Source organism: Calidris pugnax, unplaced genomic scaffold (genome assembly GCF_001431845.1).
Source record: "Calidris pugnax isolate Ruff unplaced genomic scaffold, ASM143184v1 scaffold20, whole genome shotgun sequence".
Classification (NCBI taxonomy): Eukaryota; Metazoa; Chordata; class Aves; order Charadriiformes; family Scolopacidae; genus Calidris; species Calidris pugnax.
Window position 1 is genome coordinate 20,610,068 of NW_015094510.1, and position 23,461 is coordinate 20,633,528.

At 34.9% G+C, this 23,461-nt stretch overlaps 1 protein-coding gene across 9 annotated transcripts in view; it reads right to left on the bottom strand.

Annotated features, from left to right (window-relative positions):
• Window positions 1–23,461, bottom strand: part of NBEA (neurobeachin) — a 506,029-nt gene that overhangs the window by 368,431 nt on the left and 114,137 nt on the right. For all 9 annotated transcript variants that reach the window (XM_014965903.1, XM_014965897.1, XM_014965904.1 and 6 more), the window contains exons 7-10: window positions 21,384–21,503; window positions 16,944–17,090; window positions 9,833–10,030; window positions 9,289–9,422 (exon numbers count right to left, since the gene is read on the bottom strand). In XM_014965903.1, coding sequence (XP_014821389.1) covers window positions 9,289–9,422; window positions 9,833–10,030; window positions 16,944–17,090; window positions 21,384–21,503 — 599 coding nt within the window. The remainder of the gene's footprint in view (window positions 1–9,288; window positions 9,423–9,832; window positions 10,031–16,943; window positions 17,091–21,383; window positions 21,504–23,461) is intronic.

Below are 23,461 nucleotides of genomic sequence, written 5' to 3' on the forward strand. Positions count from 1 at the left end.
TTTTTTCTTACCCTGACTGAAAGTTTCTATTGTATTTGTCATCTAAAATAAGATACTCATCAGTTTTACTACATGACAATCCATAAGAAGCTCATGTAAAGGGTTGAAGATTTATATTTAGAAACTTTTTAAAAAAGCATTGAATAGATCAAAGAGATCTCCATATAGATGGTGCTTCCTATCACCCTTTATGAGTAACCTTATGATTTAGGAGGACAACCCATTGTCCGTTAAGTTAAGAAACAGCGTACATCTTTGCAGGATTAGGACCTAAATTACAGTAATAAATACTATTAAAGAGATTTAGAAGATTATTGTACCATGAACAAGGCACAGACTTAAGTTTAAAAGGTTCTATTTTCACTTCCATAAGTGACTTATCAAAAGCCCTTTTCTTTGCATTGCAGTTTATTTGTCCATTCTATGAATTTAGATGTAAACTCATGGGCTGTAGTTATCTCATATTAATACAATCTCTATGCAATTGATAGAAATTCTGATAAGACTCCAAATACAAGTTATAAGACACACTGACACCATAACAATAAAGATTTTTCTCTCTTTTGTTCTTTTTAAGTTCACATAAGCTCAAGGAGCTGGGACTCTTTAGCCTGGGCAAGTGAAGACTAAGGGGAGACCTTATTTATGTTTATAAGTATCTAAAGGGTGAGTTGAAGGATGTTGGAGTCGGACTCTTTTCAGTGGTTTCCAGCAATAGGACATGGGGCAACGAGCTCAAGCTGGAACATAGGAAATTCCATTCAAATATGAGAAAAAACTTCTTTCCGGTGAGGGTGAAGGAGCACTGGAACAGGCTGCCCAGGGAGGTCGTGGAGTCCCCTTCTCTGGAGATCTTCAAGACCCGCCTGGATGCAGTCCTGAGCAATGCACTCTCGGCAATCTTGCTTTAGCAGGGGAGTTGGACTAAATGATCTCTAGAGGTCCCTTCCAACTCTGACAATTCTGTGATTCTGTGATAAGTCACACCACAATTCAGAAATAATCAGTGGCCAGTTAATATCTAACCATGCTGCAGACACAGAAACATACAAGCTCGTTCTGTGCAAGAAAGACTGAATCAACAAAGTTTATTAATTCAGATGCAGATAGTGCCCAAATATCACTTTTTAGATATTAACCATCTTTATGCAGTGCATGGCTGAACTGATTAATGCTGCCTTCCCACATCAGCTCTGCAAAGAGCTACCATAGGTGTCAGTGAGAAGTGATGCTATTTAGCTAATACTTTTGTGAATGAACTATGATTTTCCTTAAGTCTGAAATGGCTTTTAGCATCTATAGAACCAGGTATATAAAGACACCACAAGCCAGGTCTGCAGAGTCAGCTCAGGTCTGCAAGCAGTAACTCTAGCTTCTAATCCTTCTGCATTACCCAATATTGCCATCATAAATAATAGACTTGACTGTAGTATATAGTAATTCAAACCTTGGGATAGCACACATGAATGCATCGTTACACTTTACACCTTCAAGCACATAAGCAATTCCAAGTACTAGAAAAAGCAGTAGTTATGGAGAATCACCTGGCAGTCACACAGAGGAACAATGAAGTTTGAGATGAATACTGTACAGGACACAGTATTGATGAAAATTAGCACCATAGTTAAATGTAACTAGCACTTTGCCCACATTATTACACAGGAAATGAAGCAATTAAAAGATCTGTAATATTTTAACTGATTGAAGAACTGTAAAATCAAAATGGAAGCATTTTTAAATTTTCACTGAATGTACAGTACGGAAGCTATTGCTACCTGAAGATAATGATCAGAGACAGGCAGAAAACAGATCACATGCTTAGTCTGATATTTTTCCTTAAATCTTGTTTACACTTGTTTCAGGTGAAACTCCTTTTCTGCAGGAGGAAGGAGAGAATGAAACTGAACTAAAAAACAGCTGTTGCAAACCCCACCGTTTTCACGTTACGTTATTTATCTTACGTACTTCACGCTAGGGAGCATTCAGTTTGCCTAAAAAGACCCAACGGTTAAGAACTATTAGATAAGCTTTCACAGCCTCTTCAAAACTCTTTCCCCACACGTTCAGACTGACCTCAAGCATTGAAGTCTGTGTGTGTATGTATGTGTATATATATATAAATATATATATAAATCCATACTGACATAATGGATCTTTTCTCCTCAGTATTGCATTTTAAGAAATTAGTCTTCTGGAGAACTGACTGCCTAATTTAGAGGATTGTATCTAGAATTTTTAACGTGTTTATAAGGAGAGTAAATTTCTGTAGTCATCTTGGCAGCTGAAAATAAATTAAACCTGAAGATTTTAAATATAAAATTTTTTATCAGCAGAACCAGGTTGCCAAAATTATGCGTTTAAAAAGGTTGCTGTTGACACAGGGGAAATAATATTGATTAGAAGACTGTCTTCTAAGATGAAAAATTTTTCAAACAGAATTCAACAAACTTACCAGTAACTAAAATGCATTGGATTGCTGCAGGGCTCACATTATACTTGCAAAATTCTGTGCACTGCCATACAAAATTTCTCTCCATTCTTGCCTATTTTCAACTCCCCTAGATACAAAGGCAAATATAAAGGATACTTCAGCCCATTCCTACATCTCCTCTATACCACGCCCTGCCTAGAACAGATCATTTTGTCTGCAGTGCAGCTAAGATACAGACACACAATGGAAGTACATATGTCAACCAACACTAAATCAGACAGAATAATGATTTCTACTGAAAATATAATTAATTTCAGAACAAAATTTTTCCAGCAGTCTTCCATTACTAGGATGTAGAAAAAAAAGGCTGAGACCAAAACATGAAGATGCTGTACTTATACTGATTATGATATTGCTTATTCTATAATTAGAGTACTGTAGAGACAGTAAGTCTCTGGAATGCTGTTACATAAAAACCTGAAGATTAACTACATTGTTACAGCCTTTCCTGATTTTCTCCTCAAACATACACGTCCCTTGTGAAGACTTAAAAAAAAAATATTATTTTGATAAATAAAACAGGAGCACAGAATTGGTCTTCACAGCATACACTGTCTGATTAGGAGATGTTCTTAGGGATGCTTTCACGTCTATACATATTTATTGTATTTGTGAAGTCCCTACCTTTATAATTCAGACAGTTATTCTTTTGACATGCACTGTGAAGTTACAAATATCATCTAGCTTATTTCATTCATCCAGATATATAGATAAAATATAAGTAACTATTATGTTTCGATAGTTCATCATTAAGTTTCAACATTATGATGTTTCAATGTCATAATCTTCAGTCAACAGTCATGCAATGTCAGTCCTTATATAAAAAGATATTCACAAAAATAATGGCTTCTGTAAATAAGTCTTCAAAATTCCAAAATATGACACTTCTTTCTTCATTAAAAATAAGTATAATTATACACATAAATATTTCATAATCACTGCCCATTTATATCTATGGGAATTTTAAAGAACTTTTCAGACTATATGTAAAAGAAGCTCACACTGGAAATCCCCGGGTTACAAAGTCTTTATGTTACGAAAATCATTGAACAAGAGCAAGCCCCATTTTTCAAATGCTAAATTGACTGGTAGTTCCCACTAAGCGAACAATTTTTACTGTTTTGTAGAGCTCAAAAACATGACTGTTTAGATAAACTTTTCTATGAAATGAGTTTCTGTGACTTCACTTACAAATAAAGCATCCTATTTGGAACAGCAGTCATTTATTCAAATAAACTCAGATGACAAAGGCTTTGGAGGAATAAAGAAAACCCTAGAAGTCAGAGATTTGCACCACTAGAATAAAAGGGAAAATTGTCTTGGTTTGGTTTGGGGTTTTTTTTGTTTGGTTTTTTTTTTTAATCACTGCATAGATCAATTTCTTTAGTCTACTCTATCCCATGACAATTTTATCCGAAAAAATAACCTTAATTATTTTGTTTCATCTTGGATTATGTATTACAAAGCTATCTGGATTGTGCTCTATAAAAGGCATCTTTAATTAAAGTAGGCATGCAGATATAGAGATCTAAATATGTTGATTAATGACAGATGATTTAACTTGAAGAAGCTACATAAAAGAAAATGATGCAGGTATTTTTTCTGTCTTATTATCTTTGGGAAGGATCCTTTATAAACTAATTCCATTTGTATTCCCAGCTTCTCCAAAACAGGACAAAAGGCTGGTATAATTAACTCCATCACAGGCTGTTCATATGATAACTTTAGAAAACTAATCTTAGCATAAACAGATAAAGTGGTATTAAGGAAAATCACATACCAACAATTAACGTTTCATTTTTAAACAGAAAAAAAATAATCTTAAGTTACTTGCCACTTCAGTTCAAAATGAAACACTGACTATATTAAAATAAATAGTAACTATTATTACTATTAATAGCAATTATTATTACATAATCTTTGTCTGCTGGTTGCCCATTACATCTCATTGTTAGAATAAAGTTTTGAATGAGGCTGGCTTATTCATTAAGTAATTTGTTACTTCATCAGAATATTTACTAAATGTTAACAATGGATTTCAGAAACTGTTTTGACTGCACTTATAACGCAGGTTGGGAATAGAAAAAGGGATTTTCATCAAGGTATATTCACTGCTAAAGCATGAAATCAAACACTTGTGCATGTTTTAACACACTCAATTGCTCTGCTGCCACATTACTAATTCCTCATATTCAATCATTCATATTTATGCAGTCATGACCACTAAAGCCTTTGTGCCTCACAACCGAGAAGGTTGGAGATAACCTTCTAACCTAACCAGGCTGGAGATAAGAAAAACTCAGAGCAGAAGAGTCTGGGACAGACAGTGGGGATGGAAAGGAAGTTCCCGTGATCTACAGCTGTGGCAGCTCTCTCTGAAGTGCTTCCTTAGCTTCTAGTTTAACTACGTTTTTTCTTTCTGTAAGCTGGTTGGAGAGAAAGGAGAAACTACTTCTTTCTCTTCCCTTTTCCACTTCATTTCCTCATAACATATGATGAGGTCAATAACAGAAGACTACTAAATAAGTTTCATCCAAACTGATGTCACTAAACACAACTCGGATGAATAGGTGTCATGTGGGAGAACCAGAGAGGCAAGTCATTACACATCTCTTGTATATGGGCACAGCATCTTGGGATACAGAATCCAGTCATACATTAGCTATCCTTAATAGTTCCTGGATCTTCTGGAAGAGGTACCACACTTTTGGATTTCTACCACATGATACAATGACTATGTTTCCTACCGAGCTGTTTTATTTCTTATCTATGGGAATCGATAGCAAAACTGCTGATTTCCTAACAAACTATTAATCTTTGAAAAAGTAGATGTAGCAACACTACTGGTTACAGACAGAAACTCGAAAAGTCATCAACTGAATATAAAAAATACTAAAAAAACCACGAGTACAAGATACTAATTTATCAAAGAAAAAAAACAGAAAACATTTACAGGAAAAGATGAAGAACAGGAGTTGAAATATTACTGTTGCTCCCCTCACCAATGTTTCCTTTTCCCAAACTTACAATAGATGGGCAACATACTCTGTAACTTATATTAAAGTGTGAAAATGTCAGTAATAAAACTGACTGAAAAGATGACTTTTTTTACTTTGCTACAAATTTCAGGTGGGTGTATATACCACCCTTAAGAAAGTTAATGTGGGCCTGGGCACTGCATTTATTTAGTATGATAAAGACTAAAAGCATTTTTAATTTTTATTGTATAGTGTATGCAATCTTGCAAATCGAATTAGTAACTTCTAGAATAAGTATATAAAAGAATTCTTGGAATTACTTCAAACAGCAAACAGCTACAGCTCTTTCCACTTTTAAGTATTTCCCCAATATGGTACAGTCCAAAGCAACGATATCATCTGAATTAACACTTGTTATTTATTCTGTGATGGAACTGGGTCAGTGCCAAAGGCTGCACACCCAATACCTTGTCACAATCGATCTGGTTTGTCAGCGCTCAGCAAACCCAAATGAATTCAAAACCACACACAGGAGACCACAAATGAAGAAAGCAAGTCCTTCCTATTGTATTACCCATATAGTATAATTTAAGGTAACAACAACAGTATCATAACAGAAAAAGCAGTCTCTATTTCTTTTAAACACCTTACTGACCTGAACTGCAGAATTTTCTATTCTAACTAGAGTACTGGTGAGAGTGAAAAGTAGGGTGAAAAGTAGCAGTCTTGGCATTCAAGTTGAGGGACCACTCTGCTGTATAGCAGATGTATCACTTAACCTAAGAAAACGTACTTAATATATTACCTTAGTTTCCTTTCTTTTAATTTCAGTGTATGAGCACATAAGAATCTATACAGTGCTTCAGAGGTAGAATTGTAGGTTTTTTCAATACTTGGCCTCACAGAAGATGTAGATAAGGCACACAGGGTTATACACATTGGAGGAATAAAGAACATTTACAAAAAGTACCATTAAACCACAAAGTTGCTATATTCATATTTCCCTGCTTTATAATTTAAAATGTCATTTACATTGAATCTATTTAATTAGAAAAGATTAAAATTTTAAGTGGCTCAAGATGATTACAAAGCAAGGTTCTCCCTCGTAGTCCTGTTAACAAACCCCTTCTAATGTTAAAAAAAAAAATAAAATTAAACAAATAATTGAGAAATTTGAACTTAAACAGATTTTGATATGTACAAGAGAGAAGGAGGTGAGGAGGATTCCGAAAAGTAGTCTGGAAACCTACGATACTTACAGTGGGGTATCAAGCCATTTATACTTCCCAACTCCCAGGAACACACTAAGACAAGGAAGCACAGCTACTCAAGGGACAACTTGTGAGTCCTCCCCCAAGTTAGCCACCAGAAAGAAATAAATTCTACATCCATAGTAAGCCTTTACAAACACAATGGTCTACTGTTACCAAGCATCATCTCGACCCTACTTTTCTGGCAAAGAGGCAGAAAGATTATCTGCTTATAAAAATGCATAGATTGTAATGGCTGAATGCCAACTACTTTTCAGCAAGAAGTGGTGCAACCGTCTGTTGCTGTTGCAGATACATTTTCATAGTTAAGAAGAGTACAAACAAGTATCAGACATTTTGGAATGGTACAAATAAAGAGAGAACAGTCAAAAAAACAAGGGGAAAGAAGGAAAGGACTCAGTAACTACACTTCTTCCCTTACTCCACTCCACAAATGAATCTTAAACATAGCCCTGTTTTTCATGTTTAGCCCCTTTTCACTATTATCTCCTTTCTTTGCCACCAGAAATATTTTATTCCTTTATTTGCCTACTTTCTTGTTCACTTAAACTATTATTTTTCTCAATATCTACATCCTATTAAAATAATTACAAGAAAATAATGCCCAGACACCAAAACCATGGCAACACATTTAAATTATATCTCATCAAGCAGCTATTTGATTAAAAGTCTTTTGAATAGGTTCTTGAGTTTGGGTCTTGTCGTATTATGCATTTGTACAATCATACAGCACAATGAATTACAGAGCTCTTTTTAGAGTATAATCTAATTACAGAAGAAATACATTGATTTATTAAAAAACAACTTTATTTTTTTCCTACTTACAGTGCAACTAACTTCAGAATTGTTCTGTACATTTTAAATTGAACTTTCTGAAAGTTCTCACTCACTGGGAAGACCACACACCTGGGAGGAATTAGTCTCTCCATTTTCAAACAGACCTACTCACTGCTATAATATTTATTACAGACTCAGTTCATTAAAAAATTAACATATAGTCTATTAATACACATGGGCACATACACACATAATCTTCCTTAAATTGGAATAAAGCATTTTTGTCTAGTGCTGTGGCAGTAAATAACACACAAGGATTTTTTTTTCCCAAATTTATTTCAAACTAACTCTTGTTACTTCTTATTTCAATGCAAATTACATACTGGAAAACAAACTACAAAAAAGTTAAATATCCCACATGAGCCAATACATAATCAGCTTTTCTGTCTTTAACACTGATTGAAATAACTTGCACCACGATACTGCTTGGAAGCAGAATTCATTCTAAGACTCTCCCATTACTTCTTACATTGTACTACAATATTCTCATGAAATACATTAACTTCGACACTACAGAAACAAATAAAAACCAGCAGCCATCTTAGCTGCATACATTTGAATAACCAAAGGGGAAAACAGATGACTGACAGAACTTCAACAAATTGATTAATTTCGTAAATTAGATTAAGACAAGTGATCTTTCATGAGAAATTATACCAATGTATCACTTTCTGTTGAATTTTTCAAAATTGTCAGCAACTTTGGTATTAATTATTTTTCAGTTAACTAATTTATTAAACTATCTAATGCAATAGGAAATACCCAGAATAATTAATAACAGAGTATTCTAAACAGGAAAAAAACTCTGGATTATGTACCTACTTACAAATTTATTCAAATACAAGAGTCAGCTTATGCTGTCCCTAAACACTGTTTTGCAGCTGATTTTGGTTACACACCATCCTACAGTAAAACACTGTACCAATTCTTCAGCATTACCTTTTCAGTTTTGTTACCCCCCCCAAAGGTTTAGGTCACATACTTTGTTTAGACATCTTGTGTTGCCACTGGAATTGGAGCCTGCCCTGAGACAAGCAAGTGGCAAGAGACCTTCTTTGTAAAAAAGACTACAGCTGAGGTACCTTTGAATAAGTCAGCATGGGGACAGGCTCCTAAGCAGCCCTTTGTAGGCTACACATGGAAGTGTTCATCTAACTTCTGTGCAGGCTTTTCAACCTAGAGGTTACTTCCCCGTTATCAGGGCAGAGACTTCATGTGTTCCTGCTTAAAACTCTCTTGGTGTGTCCCCAGCCACTGCTGAATTGTAATATAGCCACAAAATAACTGATCATAACCCTATGACTTTCTGTCCATTTATTAATATGGAAGGCAAAATCTTTCTTTAATTTTGAATGTTATTAGATGGCACAGACCATTGCACTGTCAAGTGAAAGCACATTGGTTTCTTTTAGAAGTTGCAAAAACTGCCACAAAACTATCCTTAAAGACTCTAGAGTAATTTGAATTCATTATTTAATCCGATCAATTTTATGTCAGTTCCATCCGGAATCTCATCAGATTAACACAATTTGCAGATTTCTACTAATAAAAGAGTAAACTGCTTTTTTCAAAAATAGTATTATTTTTAAAGAAACAAGGGGAAAATGTAAGTCACACCATTTACAAGAGAAAACAAATCAAACATTCCCACAACAGAAACAGAAATATTCTCATCTTAATTTAGTATTTATCTTGCTTGAAGGCAGCTTACCAAACTGTTGTTTCCACCTGACTGTCGTGCAGCTGTCGATTGTCCAACTGGGCAAAGAGAGGAAAAAGAACTTGAATCCCTCCAATGGAATGAATTGCGCTGTGAATGGAGTGGGTGACGATAGCTTTCACATCCTGAATTAATAAAATAAATAAATAAAAGGAAAAAACTCAGTTAATCTCAATTTTAAAAAACAGTTACAAACATAATTTAGTGTTAAAGTGTTCCTAAGTTGATTGCAAACTAATTCAGGCTTGTTTTAATATCTTTTAATTACTTGTCTCAATTATAATCACTATGCTTAAAGGCAAACAAACAGAACTTCAATATTGTGAGAAACTGTGCCTTGTGGTCTGAAATGTATACTTCCTAGTGAAAAAATAATATTTTTTTTTGTTCTAGAAATTGAACAATGAAATACGGTTCAGGTGATAGGTAAATAATACAAAATAACAATCTCCCTACACTAGCACACACATCTTCCTATTATCCAAATGATGTTGAGCTAACAGTAATCACAGAAGATCAATTTAGTAGCACAAACCTGAAGCATAAGAGCATGTGGGGAGTGTACAAAGATTGAAGGATTTTCCTTTGGTGAGGATTCAAGGCATAGCTGAGCATCAGTCGCCTTCGCATTGTAAGTAAAAGCAATGCTGCTTGCAAGTTTCCCATCATATAGCACTTGTTTATGGTGCTCAGCAAGATGAATGTCACTCTCAGATTTAAATTTGAATGTGCTCTGAAAAAAAAGAAGAGAAAAAAGTTTACAAAGTAAATATATTAGACAAAATCCTTGCCACAAAATGCGCATAAAATACACTGGATATGAGAGGGAGACAGAACATGCTACACTTTGTTTTAATTTTCTAGTAGTTTAACACAACTGAACAATGAGACTTTTTTATTTAATAGTTTACTCAACTTCACATCACCATGTCAATATAATATTTGGTATTTCATGCAATATTATTTCTCTCTCCTTTCAGCATCAGCATTAACTATCTGGAAGAGATGTCATGATTGTCATATTAAACAGTTACAAATATGTTAAAATAAAAAAACAAGCATACAACACATTAAAAATAAAGAACAAATTAAACGCCTTGCAATTTAGTTCATATAAACACTCTTCTATACCATTTTGATTAAAGGCATAGTTATTTTTAAACAACATTAAAAAACCATGCTTCATTAACAGTCAGAAGTATATATAAACAGCCTACTTGCACTAAAAAAATTTTCAAATAAAATTATAAATGTCATTTTTCAAATTAATGACTCTCAAGCTCAAAGGTTTTACAAAGGAAGACTGAAAAACTGTGTTATTCTTAAACATACCATGATTCATATCTGATCTAAGACTAGGTTTTCTGGCAATACTGACAAATCAATCAAGCACAAGAAGATAGATTTCTGCCTCTCTGCAAAGCGTTGTCAGATTTACTTGGCACATAACTACTTTTGCATGTAACAATCATTTGACAGCGGCAAAAAGACAACTAGTAGTAACACACAGTGTTGTACTAATGCAAGGTAAAACAAATTTATTAGAAATGACCACCACTTAATAACAATAAATACAATATATAAACCAAGTTATGTTTCTTTTTACTCTTTTCTTTTTCTTCTTTACTCAGTTTAAAATAATTTATTGCTGAGGTTAATTATGAATAATTTTGCTTGTTTTCACTGCATATAGCCATTACAATTCTCTTTATCCCTCTGGTCCTATCAAATCTTTCCCTCCCTCCTCCCACACAGTAAGAAATCATATATCATGAAACTATTGAAAGTACACTTCTTCTGGAGTACACAGTACTATCACTAGGGTTTTGGTTATCCAATCTAGAAGACTAAAAATAGGCAACTTACAGGCTATCAGCTGCTCTTTCCAACCAAATTATGGGTTCCTACCAATTATGTAAACCCTAAAACACACATCCAGCTTTTTCAGAGCTCTCAAGGCTGCTGGAAACCCTAACAAAATTCTCTTGCTTACAGCCAAATGATGGGAACACGCATCTGCTCAAGTGACTGACACATGACATTATAAGGTCTTGTGACAAGCATCCATTTGTATGTGGGTCGTAAGATTGATGTAGACTGAACAGACGGAGCACTTGACTGCAGCTTCTGGAGAGCCCTTGGAGCAGATCTGTCATTCAGCCCTGTCTCATGCTTGGTGATGTCAAGCGGGAGAGAGGCCACAATGCCAGGCTGAAAAATCTATGAGATGCAAGTACCATAACAGAGAATATAAGTAGGAAGGACAAAAGTAAGTGAATGGAAAGCCAGTGGTTAAATCTACACTTGGCAAAGAAGGATAATGCTATCTTTGGCTGCATCAGGAGCAGCATTGCCAGCAGGTCGAAGGAGGTGATCCTTCCCCTCTGCTCAGCACTGGTGAGGCCGCACCTGGAGTTCTGAGCTCCCCAGTACAAGAAAGCCACGAACTAAATGGAGAGAGTCCAATGAAAAGCCACTAAAATCATGAAGCGGCTGGAGCATCTCTCCTACAAGGAAAGGCTAGGAGAGCTGGGACTGTTCAGCCTGCAAAAAAAAAAAAAAAAAAGCCTCAGGGGGACCAATATGTATAATGAAGGGAAGGTGCAAAGAAGATGGAGTCAGGCTCTTCTCAGTGGTGCCCAGTGACAGGCCCAGAGGCAATGGGCACAAGCTGAAACGTAAGAGGTTCCTTCTGGACATCAGGAAACATTTTTGCGCTGTGAGAGTGACTGAGCATTAACAACACAGGTTGCCCAGCAAGGTGGTAGAGTCTCCATCATCAGTGATACTCAAAAGCTGTCTGGACAAAAGGTGGATACTCAAAAGTTGGTCCTGGGCAACCAGCTCTAGGCACCTGAGCTTGGACCAGATGACCTCCAGAGGTCCCTTCCAACAACCTGAGCCATTGTGTTATTCTGTGATTTACACTTCGGTTAGGAGCCCATTTTGTAGGGAAAATCACAGTGATCTCCACTTACTGCTCTGGTCAAACTGCAAAGCTGTTCAGAACAAAAGAGACTTGCTTCTGGCTGAAACCGAAATGTCCTCCAACTGGCAGTAGTCATTCAGCCCAAAAGACAGTCTATGACCAGTCTGAAGTAAAAACCCCAAAATACACACACTGTGGTTACTCAGCCCTCAACATCAAATGCTTTATCTAAAAACGTGTTCCTACTGTGCCACACTACTTACTGAAATAGAAAAACCTAAAGAATGAGTATTACGTTTAGAGCTTGAGAGTTGGCCCTTTGCTGATATGGTTGGCTACATCTCACTTCTCAGGAAATGACTGCTACAGATTACAGATTTGTCCTGAGGAAGGTGATGATGCATTTCTCCCCAGAGGCCATTTTTAACCACACAGACAAATCTTTGTGCACTTTCTGTAGAGATAGAAATAATTTAGTGATTTCATTGATTTCAAAAGTTATCTGCATTCTGCATGTACTATGTTTTAATGGATTACCATATTAAAAACACTTCTTACCCAAAAAATTTTTCATGCCTCTAAGTTCTGTCAGATCCCAAAGCTCAGAATGTTTTACCTCTATACAGTTTTTCATAACTTTAAATATATTTAAATATACATGTATAAATATATATAAATATATTTTTTTTGTTTTAAATATGACAAATTTTATGCTGAAAAACTTTGAATTTCATTACCATGAAATTTTGCAACATTCTAACCTGTGTAAGTTAAAATAAACTGTTTTATAAACAAATTTTGACATTATTTTACTTCCTAGTTTTCAGTGTTTACTATGCCTCAAGAATTTATCAGAGACCATTGTTTGAAAGTTAAGCACAAATAAGTTATTATTCGATACAATACTGCCTCACATTTTTTTTTGAGAAAAACAAGAATTAAAGGGACTTTTTGCCATCAAAGCCTGAAAAAAGTGATCAGAAGTTGGAAATGCTAGTCTCCTACCCAAAAGATCATTATAACAGAATGGAAAGAGAGACTAATATATCATACTCCTTTATTACTAACATTGATCTACAAAAAGAGAAAAGACATCACTACACCTATACTGTACCGGGGAATTGGGAATATACAACCACAGGATAGCAGAGGCTGTCAAGCATATAAGCTCAAATTAAAAATGGTTAGTTAGTGGTCACTGAAGGAATGCAACTTTGAGGTCTAGTACAACCAGTGTGAGGGTATAAAGATGGCAAAAAAGAGCCTTTGATTTAAAACATTCTATATATGGTAAACATATATACAGGATCCATAAAGAAGGATAGTTGTTGCTCCTATAGGAATAGGAGAGGGAACAGAGAGCTGAAAATTACTCCAGTTATGTTTTCTCCAGTAAAATAAGCTGTGCTTGATTGGCACCACTCATTAAACACCAGCAGCTTTCCCTTTCCTTTAGTAGCAAGAGTGCTGCTTTTTGATTTACCATTTACCTCATTGTAGGTCCTGTGACCATACATAAAATATTATACTATATAATTGGGTTAAGCAAATATGAGTTTTCAACAGTGTTTTGTGTGGGTTTGTATATGAATGCATTAACACATTTTTACTCCACCTTCACACACGACAAAAAGATTGATCCTGCAGCACTGATCAGAGTAAATTCAGATGCAGCAACATATGGAACAATCTGATAACTTGTTTTGAAATGCATATGGGAGGGTTAAGAGCAGTGGCACAGACTTGACAGGGCTATTAGGAAAGGGCTTTGTTGAAACAGCCCTTTATAAACAGCATCAAGCTATCAGATGCTATCAGATGCATCTCTTCCTCCCACGTTACCTTCCTCATCTCTCTATTCTGCTTCTATGATACAACTCTGTAATAAGCATGTAATGTACAATAAATAATGTAAAAATTATCTAAAAAATTATATAAATATTATATATAAATAATAAAGAAAGCTTATTTTAATGAATTGACTAGTTAATCCTAAAAATTTGTTGCTTCTATCTGCTTCACAGAACAGGGGTGGGTCAAAGTGCAACGGATACACTATTTTTTGTAGACAAAGATCTGCCTTGTCCTGACCTTTGTGGCTTGGGTGCAATTTTCAATATTACATACTACATATATTCACAGATGTCTGCCTACTGCACTGTCCTGAGCTCTAGCATGTCGGTAGAGCATGCAGGTTTCTCTGTATTCCAGAGGTCTTAATGGCAGTCATTGCAGACTAGGGACATTATGAAGGGTTGTGAGGTTAGCGAGAGGCAAAATCATAGTCTTTTATGAACAATGCAGGTAGAGCACTAAATAAGAGATGGCTGTTTTCCCTAAAGAATCAGAATCCTGGGATTCAGTGGAAGAAAGAATTCTTCCATAGTGAGTACACAGTAATGTTACAAAGTAAGAACTGTAAATCAAAGGAAGTACCACAGACAGTCATAGGAGAGAAAAAAATATCTGTATGAAGATATTCTCCAAAAATTCTCAAGTATTTTGAATAATCCCTCTTTGACAGAAAAGCTTTGGCACAACTGGAGTTCACAACACATCTAGAATAGTTGCTCTTTTGCAAAAGCTGAACACTTGATTCTCTCAGTTGTTCAACAGCACCAACAATGAGAATGAACAGGATACCTAGTGAGCTACTTAAGAAAAGCTTCTGAAAGGCCAGTTTGCATCAGCAAGTCAGGTAAGAGCAATAATGTGATCTCTACTGTCCAGCAGTTCAAGCTATGCAAAAATTGAGGCTCCCCTGGACTATGAAATACCCTACTGAAATGTTCTGAACGGATGGACCTTTGCAGCCACACAGACTCTGAAAGAATTTACAGAAATAAACTGAGACACGAGAGAGGCAAGCTTTGAGCAAAAGCCATAGTACTGCCCTGAGATCTCAGTTACAGAGAGCAGTTCCTTCTTTAGGTTGTGGGTAGATCCTGAGTTGGAAAAAGGTGAGAAAAAAGGTTCTGTTTTTTGTTGTTTTTTTTTTAAATACGGAAGTTGAAGAAAGAAATTGTGTTATTTCTAGGGTCCTGCTCTAGGAACCTGCTCTTTTTAGCTGCTGTTAGTAAAATATACTTCAGCTTCTTAGACAAGGAAGGAAACTACTTCAGAGAGGAAGGAGGTATTAACTGTGCTGGGAACAGGACCTAAACCTAAAAACTTGACATACCAAAGAAAAATATCGCTGAAGTATTAAATGTCATCTAACTGACATTTTAGAAAAATCAGTAAGAAGCTATAGGTGTGAAGAAATGTAGTTTAAGGAAACTTAAACTACAGTCAGGAAAGGTAATTTGACAACACCGCAACGCAACAAGGTTAGTGGAGTAACTGCTCGAAATGTCGTAAGGAGAGCATCTTTCATTCACTGAGTGGCCAGCCCAGCCTAAACCACGACAAGCATGGAAGCATGTATGCCTTATGAACCCCTTCAACACTCACAAAATATTACATAATAATTTTCACTTGAAACAAATGAATGCACTATTCCTATTTAATATGGGAATTCATTATGCTGTGCAAATCCAGGAACTTAATAAATTCATAAAGATTTACTACATTTATTATTAAGAAGTATAAGGTTACATTACTGCTTTTTGTATGATCAAAAAACATTTGCAGAAATATTTGTTTAAACAAAATATAGTATTAAGTTTGGAATAAAGTACTCCTTGTTTGCACAGGTGATACACGTCTCTTAACCGACTATTTTTAGTTTCAAAGCAGGTTTTAACCATCAACCGTATGCAATATGATTCCTCTTCTCCAAGTTACCTTGACATGTATTTGGCTATTCACACTACATACATACTATAAAAGATATTTTCAACTGTCACTGCCATTAGGGTGTTAGCTGTCATCAAATGCTTTAGAGCAATCATTTTCAGCACACCAAATTAATATTATTAGAATCTAAATGCTGATTTTTACTTGTTATTTTTTAAAGTTTTTATTTTCAGAGTACATGATACATATTAAAAAAACTGAAAGCCTACTTCAGATTATAATGCAAATTTCACAAATCAGAAAATTTGGGAATAATTAATGATAGAAATTCAACGGTGTTCAGCTGGAATTAGATTCATTTTCAAGCTTTCTCCACTGGGCGCTTTCTGCAGACTTCTGCAAATTATCTGTGTCATTTTTCATGAAATAATACTATACACAGCCATTCCAAGACACAAGTAATTGTTCGTACTAGACATCCAAGTTCACGCATGCACCATTAATTTGTCCAAACCGTTCCCTAAACATCACTGGAAAAGCATGAGTAAAAAGCTCAACTTTACTTCAGCAGAACTGTTTGAAATTGTGCTTTTGAACAGAATTTGTTTATTATGCCTTGTTGAATGTTAATCTGCCATAACTCACGTTTTAAACACAAACAGTAGAGAAGCAAGTTATTCCCCTGGTATTCAGTACACCAAATACAAAATTGCTCTAATCTGATTTTGACCCAAAGTCATAAATTTTACATACAAACACGTTTCAGCTACGCTTTAAAGGAAAAACTTGCATCTTTCAAAAAGCTGGTGGAAATTAAGGTTAGTTAGGATACTTGAAGAAATATTCTTCTTTTGCTGAAAACAAATCACCTAGCTCTACATGATTTTAAGAAGAATATCTACATACATACATATCTTCCAGCAATATCTAACAATTATTTTCTTTTTCCAGCTTTACGGTTTTTAAGATCCAGTATTACCTTATATCCAGGTCCTAACTGATGTATTGCAAAAATCTGTGCTGGGTTGAGTGCTTCAGTGAATACATACACTGCTCCAAGCTGGCCACAGAACACTCTATTAGCATCAGCAGTCTCCGAAGAGCCAAGAAAACATTTATCATAGCTCTGCATCAGAAAGAGGGAATGTTAATGAAGTTTAGTCATACAAACTATACAATGAAATATTCATGTACAGCTACTGAAGCCAAAAAAATAAAGGGAAATTGTAATGAAAAAAGTAAATCAATCATATTTTACTTCACTACATGATAGTGAACAACTTCATTTTGAATACCATAGCATTAATTGTTTTACAGGCCAGTATTACAATGCTGTTATAACTGGCTGCTAGGATTTGTTTTTTATTAATTGTTTGAGAGAGAAAATTAGAATAGTACATGTTTGAGAGAAAATTAGAATAGTACATTCAAGAACCAAATAACCTTCTCTACTGCCTTCTAGGAAATACAAAAGCCTTGAAGTTCCTTGAATTATAAACAAAACTCCCACTGGTAACACATGAGAACATGCTCTGAAATGCATTTTTTTTTTCTGTTGTGCTAACAGAGCCAAACACCTCTAGCAGAAAATATGATTTTTTCTACTCTGCAACTGGTGCACAGTCTTCCTCTATGACCACAGCCTATAATGATTTGGTTTGACCTTAAACTCCTTTTCTGTCTTCTCTCACAGCAACAAGAGTTGTTATTTTCCATTCCTCCCTCCAGCAACTATCCCTCTGCACAAAGACCTTCTGCAGTTCTCCATCTGTCCATTTCCTATTATTTCAGATTTGAAGTGGGTTTTTGTGGTGCAAGAATCAGTTTAAGTTCTTCTGGTGTTTCCAACAAAAAAGGCTTTCAGATGAAACAACATTTACAACTTAACTGTCTAGAATAAATATCTGTGAAATTGGAAAACAAGACACAGCACAAAAGGACAGTAACAGGAAGGACAAGGATCTTTGCAAGGCTATTCTCTCAGCTTCCTTGAGTCACATGTACTTTATTGAATGGAAACAAGAATCAGGCCACACTTTTTGAGCTGAATCAGCAAACCAGTCAAGTCTACATTAGGAAACCTGCTTTTTCATCTTGCTTGGCTGCTGAGTTTTAACCTAAGAACAGCTTTTGTCAGTCTGGAGAATGGAATCAAATATGGTGAACTGCTACAGCAATTGATATAGGTGGATAAGCTATTAACAAGAAAAAGGGGACTCTGTCCAAAGAGTTACGAGGAGCTCAACTTTGCAATGAGGTGAGGTAAGAAGTATCCAGGATTTTCTCTCTGATTTACCCTGATTTTGTCCAAATACCTCTTCTAATATTTTTTTCCCCTTGGATTTTCTTTTTTTTTTAGAATTGTTTTGGACAAAAATAAAAAACTTCTGAAAAAAACTACATCAAAATTGGTTCACAAGGTAATATTCTGCCCATGGCAGGGGTGTTGGAACTAGGTGATTTTTAAGGTCCCTTCCAATTCTAACCATTCTATGATTCTATATTCAGGAATCACAGTGCAGAAGATAGGCTGTAAGACCACTCTGACTACTGGTAAATCTAATGGTGAAACTTCCTAACTATTTTCAATCAGTTCATTAAAGTCTTGGTTATCCTTAAAGGCTTTACCAAAACTTGTGCCATTAGTGTCAGAAAATATAATTGCAATTCATGTTGAGCAACTGTACATCTTAACACTTATTTGAGGAGTTTGAGCTACCGTTGAGTCCTTTTCCTAGTTTATACTTAAAAATTCTGAGACATACATTCCAGAGTATTACAAGGGTATTTTCCTGGATTCATCTAGTTATCATTAATTGTACAACAGATTCTCAGTTTTACATATAATTACATTCTAAGTATGTTAACTTGTAGTAGTTTCCAGTTCCTTTTTTTTTTTTTGTTTATTACTCCATGAAAGACATCAGAGCATCATCAAGTTTATCTTCATCCAGTTATCTATACAAAAATCTTCCACCAAACCTCAATATCCCCATATTCTACACCTTGAGGAGAATTACGCTTTCTCTCATGTTACTTCCCATAACTGGAAGGTAGCACTTAAAAAATAACTGGATAATTGCTCAAGACTTTTCAAGGGAATATTTTAACAACTCAACCTTTATAGGAAACAAGAAAGTTCTAATACAGTTAAAAGAAGAGCTCCTCTTCCTAGCTAATGTATAATAGTACTAAGGAGCCTACATAACCACTCTGCTATTTTCCTTTTTATGCCTTTTACACACTGTTGCATTCATACTTTCTTGAATTTCTCCTACTTTCTATTCTATTTCCTACTTCTGATATAACAGATTTTTCTCGTTAAAAAATAGCTAATTATAACCAGTGTCTTTCATAACTTAGTCTGTTCTCCAGCAGACAAAGTAAAACCTTGGCAGAAACTTAAAAGACTTACATGAAAACATCTAAACTTGGTAAACCAATCCCACCTTAAGAAAATATTGTACTCCTGTTACATGAGAAAGTGGAAAGGAATACTGTGAAGAAAACATGAATAGGAGGAGCAGCTCTTCCTGACAAGCATTTATGATTAAGGATTACAGATCCCAACACCATGTAACTAGAAACTCGGTCCAGATCCTCTGAGACCTCAGCTGGCTTTTCAATCATCACATTCTCACCTATCACCTATCACAAAAATGTTTATATTACCAAAGAGAAACCATGCTCTGAAAAGCTTGTCTTTTCTTGTAAGTAGAAATGCAACCAAGAAAACAAAGAACAATAATCAGAAGCTTTGGCAAGCAGAGCCTTCCTATTTTAATTAGCATGTAATATTTAAACTCTCCCTTTCAAATCCAACTTTGCCTCTAGAATTTAGCAAAAGACAGTTAATTTCCTTAAGTACAAAAGAGCTTCCTTATCCTATCCAGGCAGTCAGAAACAACTGAGAATTATATTATAAATAAGAAATAGCAAATGTGTAGCAAGCTGATGAAAAATCTAGCACAGCCTTAGCTGAAGGCAAAGCACAAGAGAGTCATTTTTTCTGCCTTCCCCATCCAAAATTTTGGGCCAGAAAGAGTGCCTATTTTCTGCATCATTAGGTGTATACTCTCAAACTCTCCAAAGAACACAGTATGAAAAGAAAGCGCAAAAAAAATTCTTTTGAAACTTACACAGATTTCATTAAAAGAATCTAAATATGAAGGAAAAAAAAAAAAAGAAAATGGATGCATTTCCTGTAAGAATATACTGTTACTTTGAACTCAGTCCAATTAACAGATACAGGTGCATTTACAGGTATACATGCAACCTCCTCCAGGTAAAAATGACTGGTTTCTGCCTGAGGGACAAGCAAATGCAAGATCACTGTGTCTTTGCTCTGAGCTGCCTAATGCTATGCAACTATTTGTCTCTCTCTCAACTGGTTTGGATGGCCAATAAAGGAGATCTCTCTGTAAAAGTTACTACCCAGGAAAATTGCTCAGTATTTCAGGGATGAAATTTTGTAGCAATTAATTTGTACTTACTACCAGTATTAATTAAATATTAACATCTTAATACTTAGCATAGCACTTTAAATATTGGTCAACTGCCTATTAACTAGTCTCAAGTCAAATAATTAAAGACAAAATATACTTGTTATGAGGAGATGGATGTAAGACTTCAGTCTGTTAATACTATAAACCTCTTGATATTTTTCTATGCTTCTGCTTTCTAGCTTGTACTTTTTGTCTATCTTGCTGGTTTAAAACTGTAAACTCTGCATAGAAGAAATGATCTCTTACTGTACTTCTACAGTATACTGTACTTATAGAGTACTTATACAGCTTAAAACAATATGACTGTGATGATAGTTCAGGCTACTCAGTTCTACTGCAATTAAAAAACCTACTTAAAATTAAATGTTCAATAACACAAAAAGCATAGAAATCTTTTAACCATTAACAAATTATCTCCTCTTGAATCCAACATACAATTTAGCGTGATAAAAAAATGAGTACGTTTATATACATTGGCAGTATGTATAGTCGTTTGGCAGAATGAATCAATTTTTCTTAAGGACTTTTCTCAGGCTAAATCTGTAAAATCTGTAAATCTACCATACTTTCCTATGGAAAAAGCTAAGAATTAATTCAGTGTTATCGGTGTTCTCTATATATTATCACATATTAAAGATATTAGCTATAACAGTCTCTCAAAAATAAAAAGTATGAAAATTTCATTAAAATAGCTATGCAAAATACAGCCAAAAAATCCCCAATATTCTAAAAAATATTAATATATAAAATCAATAATATTGTATTTTATTAAATACATAACTAAGATTAAAGGGAAAGTTTAAAAAGATAGAAAATTTGCAAAGTTGTAGAGCAAACAAATATAGTACTTTTTTTTCCTCTTCAATTTACTTTAAAATGAAAAGCTGTGAGAAAAGAAAAAAATAAAATCTTACATCATTTGTGTTAACATGCCAGGCCATGTCACCATAGGATACCAGCTGACCATTCACGTAACATCGTATTTCACTGTTTCTCCATCGATTATAGATGTGTACAATGCTTATCATGTACCACTGGAAAGATATGGAAAATCAGAATACAGTGACAGTTTTTGTGCTACAAAAGATAAAGTTAATGAATGGCATTATAAATAAGTGACCAGTCTTGTATTCATATACAAATACGAATCTTTACAAACTCATAAAATTAAAACTCAAGTTAGTGGAACATCAAGTTCAGTGAATAGAACTGTGCCTTACTGTTCCTACCTGGATCCTTTAATGGGATTAGAACCAAAAATGCATGTATACAATTAAAAAGTGAATTTTTACTTCCAATCCTGAATGTAATTAAATTAAAAAACTATATGGTGTAACACAAACCATAACTGAGTTATAATAGGAAACCCAGTTCTATGCGCACTTACCTTAACAAATTCTTATCACCTATCTCTGCCTTTTCATCATTGCTGTCAGAAATTATTAAATAAAAGGAAAAAATTCACAACAGCAAATTTTATAGCCCACTTTAAGGTGTTATCCTGATTGCTTCACACAATTTTCTTCCTCTCTTCTTTACCATTCCACCAATTTTTGAACAACTTTATATAATGCATTTTTAATTATATGAGTCAAACAGAGAAAGCATCACAATAAAAGGCTTCCAAGTACAACTATGGTGCTCCTTCAAATAATTTGCTCAACAGGAATCATTATGTCCACAATGAGTAAGCTGAAGAAGATAGCCTTAAATTTGCTTTAAAACCAAACCTCTAAACTCATTTAAGACTAGAAATGGAAATGTAATCTTTAAGATCTGCAAATCAACTCATACTTAACTATAATGGGTGCCTGTGTTATTTCAAAATATATACAAATCAGGTGGAAATGGACATAATGAAGAAAGGGTCACAAAGATGATTAAGTGATTGAAGCCTCTGACTCGTGACTGAGATATGTGTCTGTTTAGCCTGGAGAAGAGAAGGCTCAGGGGGATCTTATCCATATGTATAAATATTTAATGGGCAGTGGATAAAGAAGATGTAGCCAGAGAATAGTCACTGAATCCAGTAACAAGACAAGAGGCAATGGGCACCAAATGAAATACAGGAAACTCTGTTTAAACATATGTAAGAGTGGTAGCAAAGAGGTAAGGAGTAAGGACGGTCAAACACTAGCACAGGTTGCTCAGAGAAATTGTGGAGCCTCCTTGCTTGGAAATATTCAAAACCTGACTGGACAACACCTAGGTGTCCGTTCTTTGAACAGGGGGTAAAACTAGATTGTCTCAACACGTCCCTTTCCAATCATTGATTCTGTAAAGAAGTCAGCTCATCTACCTTGAAAACACCATTTAATATCTAAATAATTTGGAATATCAATTTACATTTTACTAGTCTTCCTTTTTTAGTATATTTTTCAATTATTATCTTTTGATTCCCATGTTCAGCTAAGTCTCTTTTTTCAAAGCAGAGAACCTCTCTATCCCTCAGGGCATTATTTTAATAAGTCACTTGGTGACTGTCTCTCTGAGCTGGGGCAAGTAGGTATGAGCCTACTAATACAAAAATCTGCCTCTCTGTATCAGAGAACATAAAAGCAAAAAGTTTTCACATGTTGATTTTGAAATCAGACAGAGCACAGAATTACAGATTAAAAAAAGCATGCAGCAAAATATATGTTGACAATAATTGTTGCAGTAATTACATAACTATAATATCTATATATATTAGAATGTACATATTTTTCCACATCTGTTTCCAGGTATTTAAAAATACATTGTCTTTCCCACCCCAAGAACCTACAGTCAACAGAAGGGAGGAAAAAACCCTACTAATCATACAGCAGTATGTAAGAGTATCTCACTTCTTGCCTACCCAAGTAAACAGATTTATTGGTTAATACTAGATTAAAGACATACTGCTACAGCTTTGGCTTTAGAAGTCCCGTGTGACCAGTCTAATTTTCTTTTCCCAAGCAACAATGAACAAGTACTATTTTGTAGGACACCTCCACCCCCACCCCCACCCCCC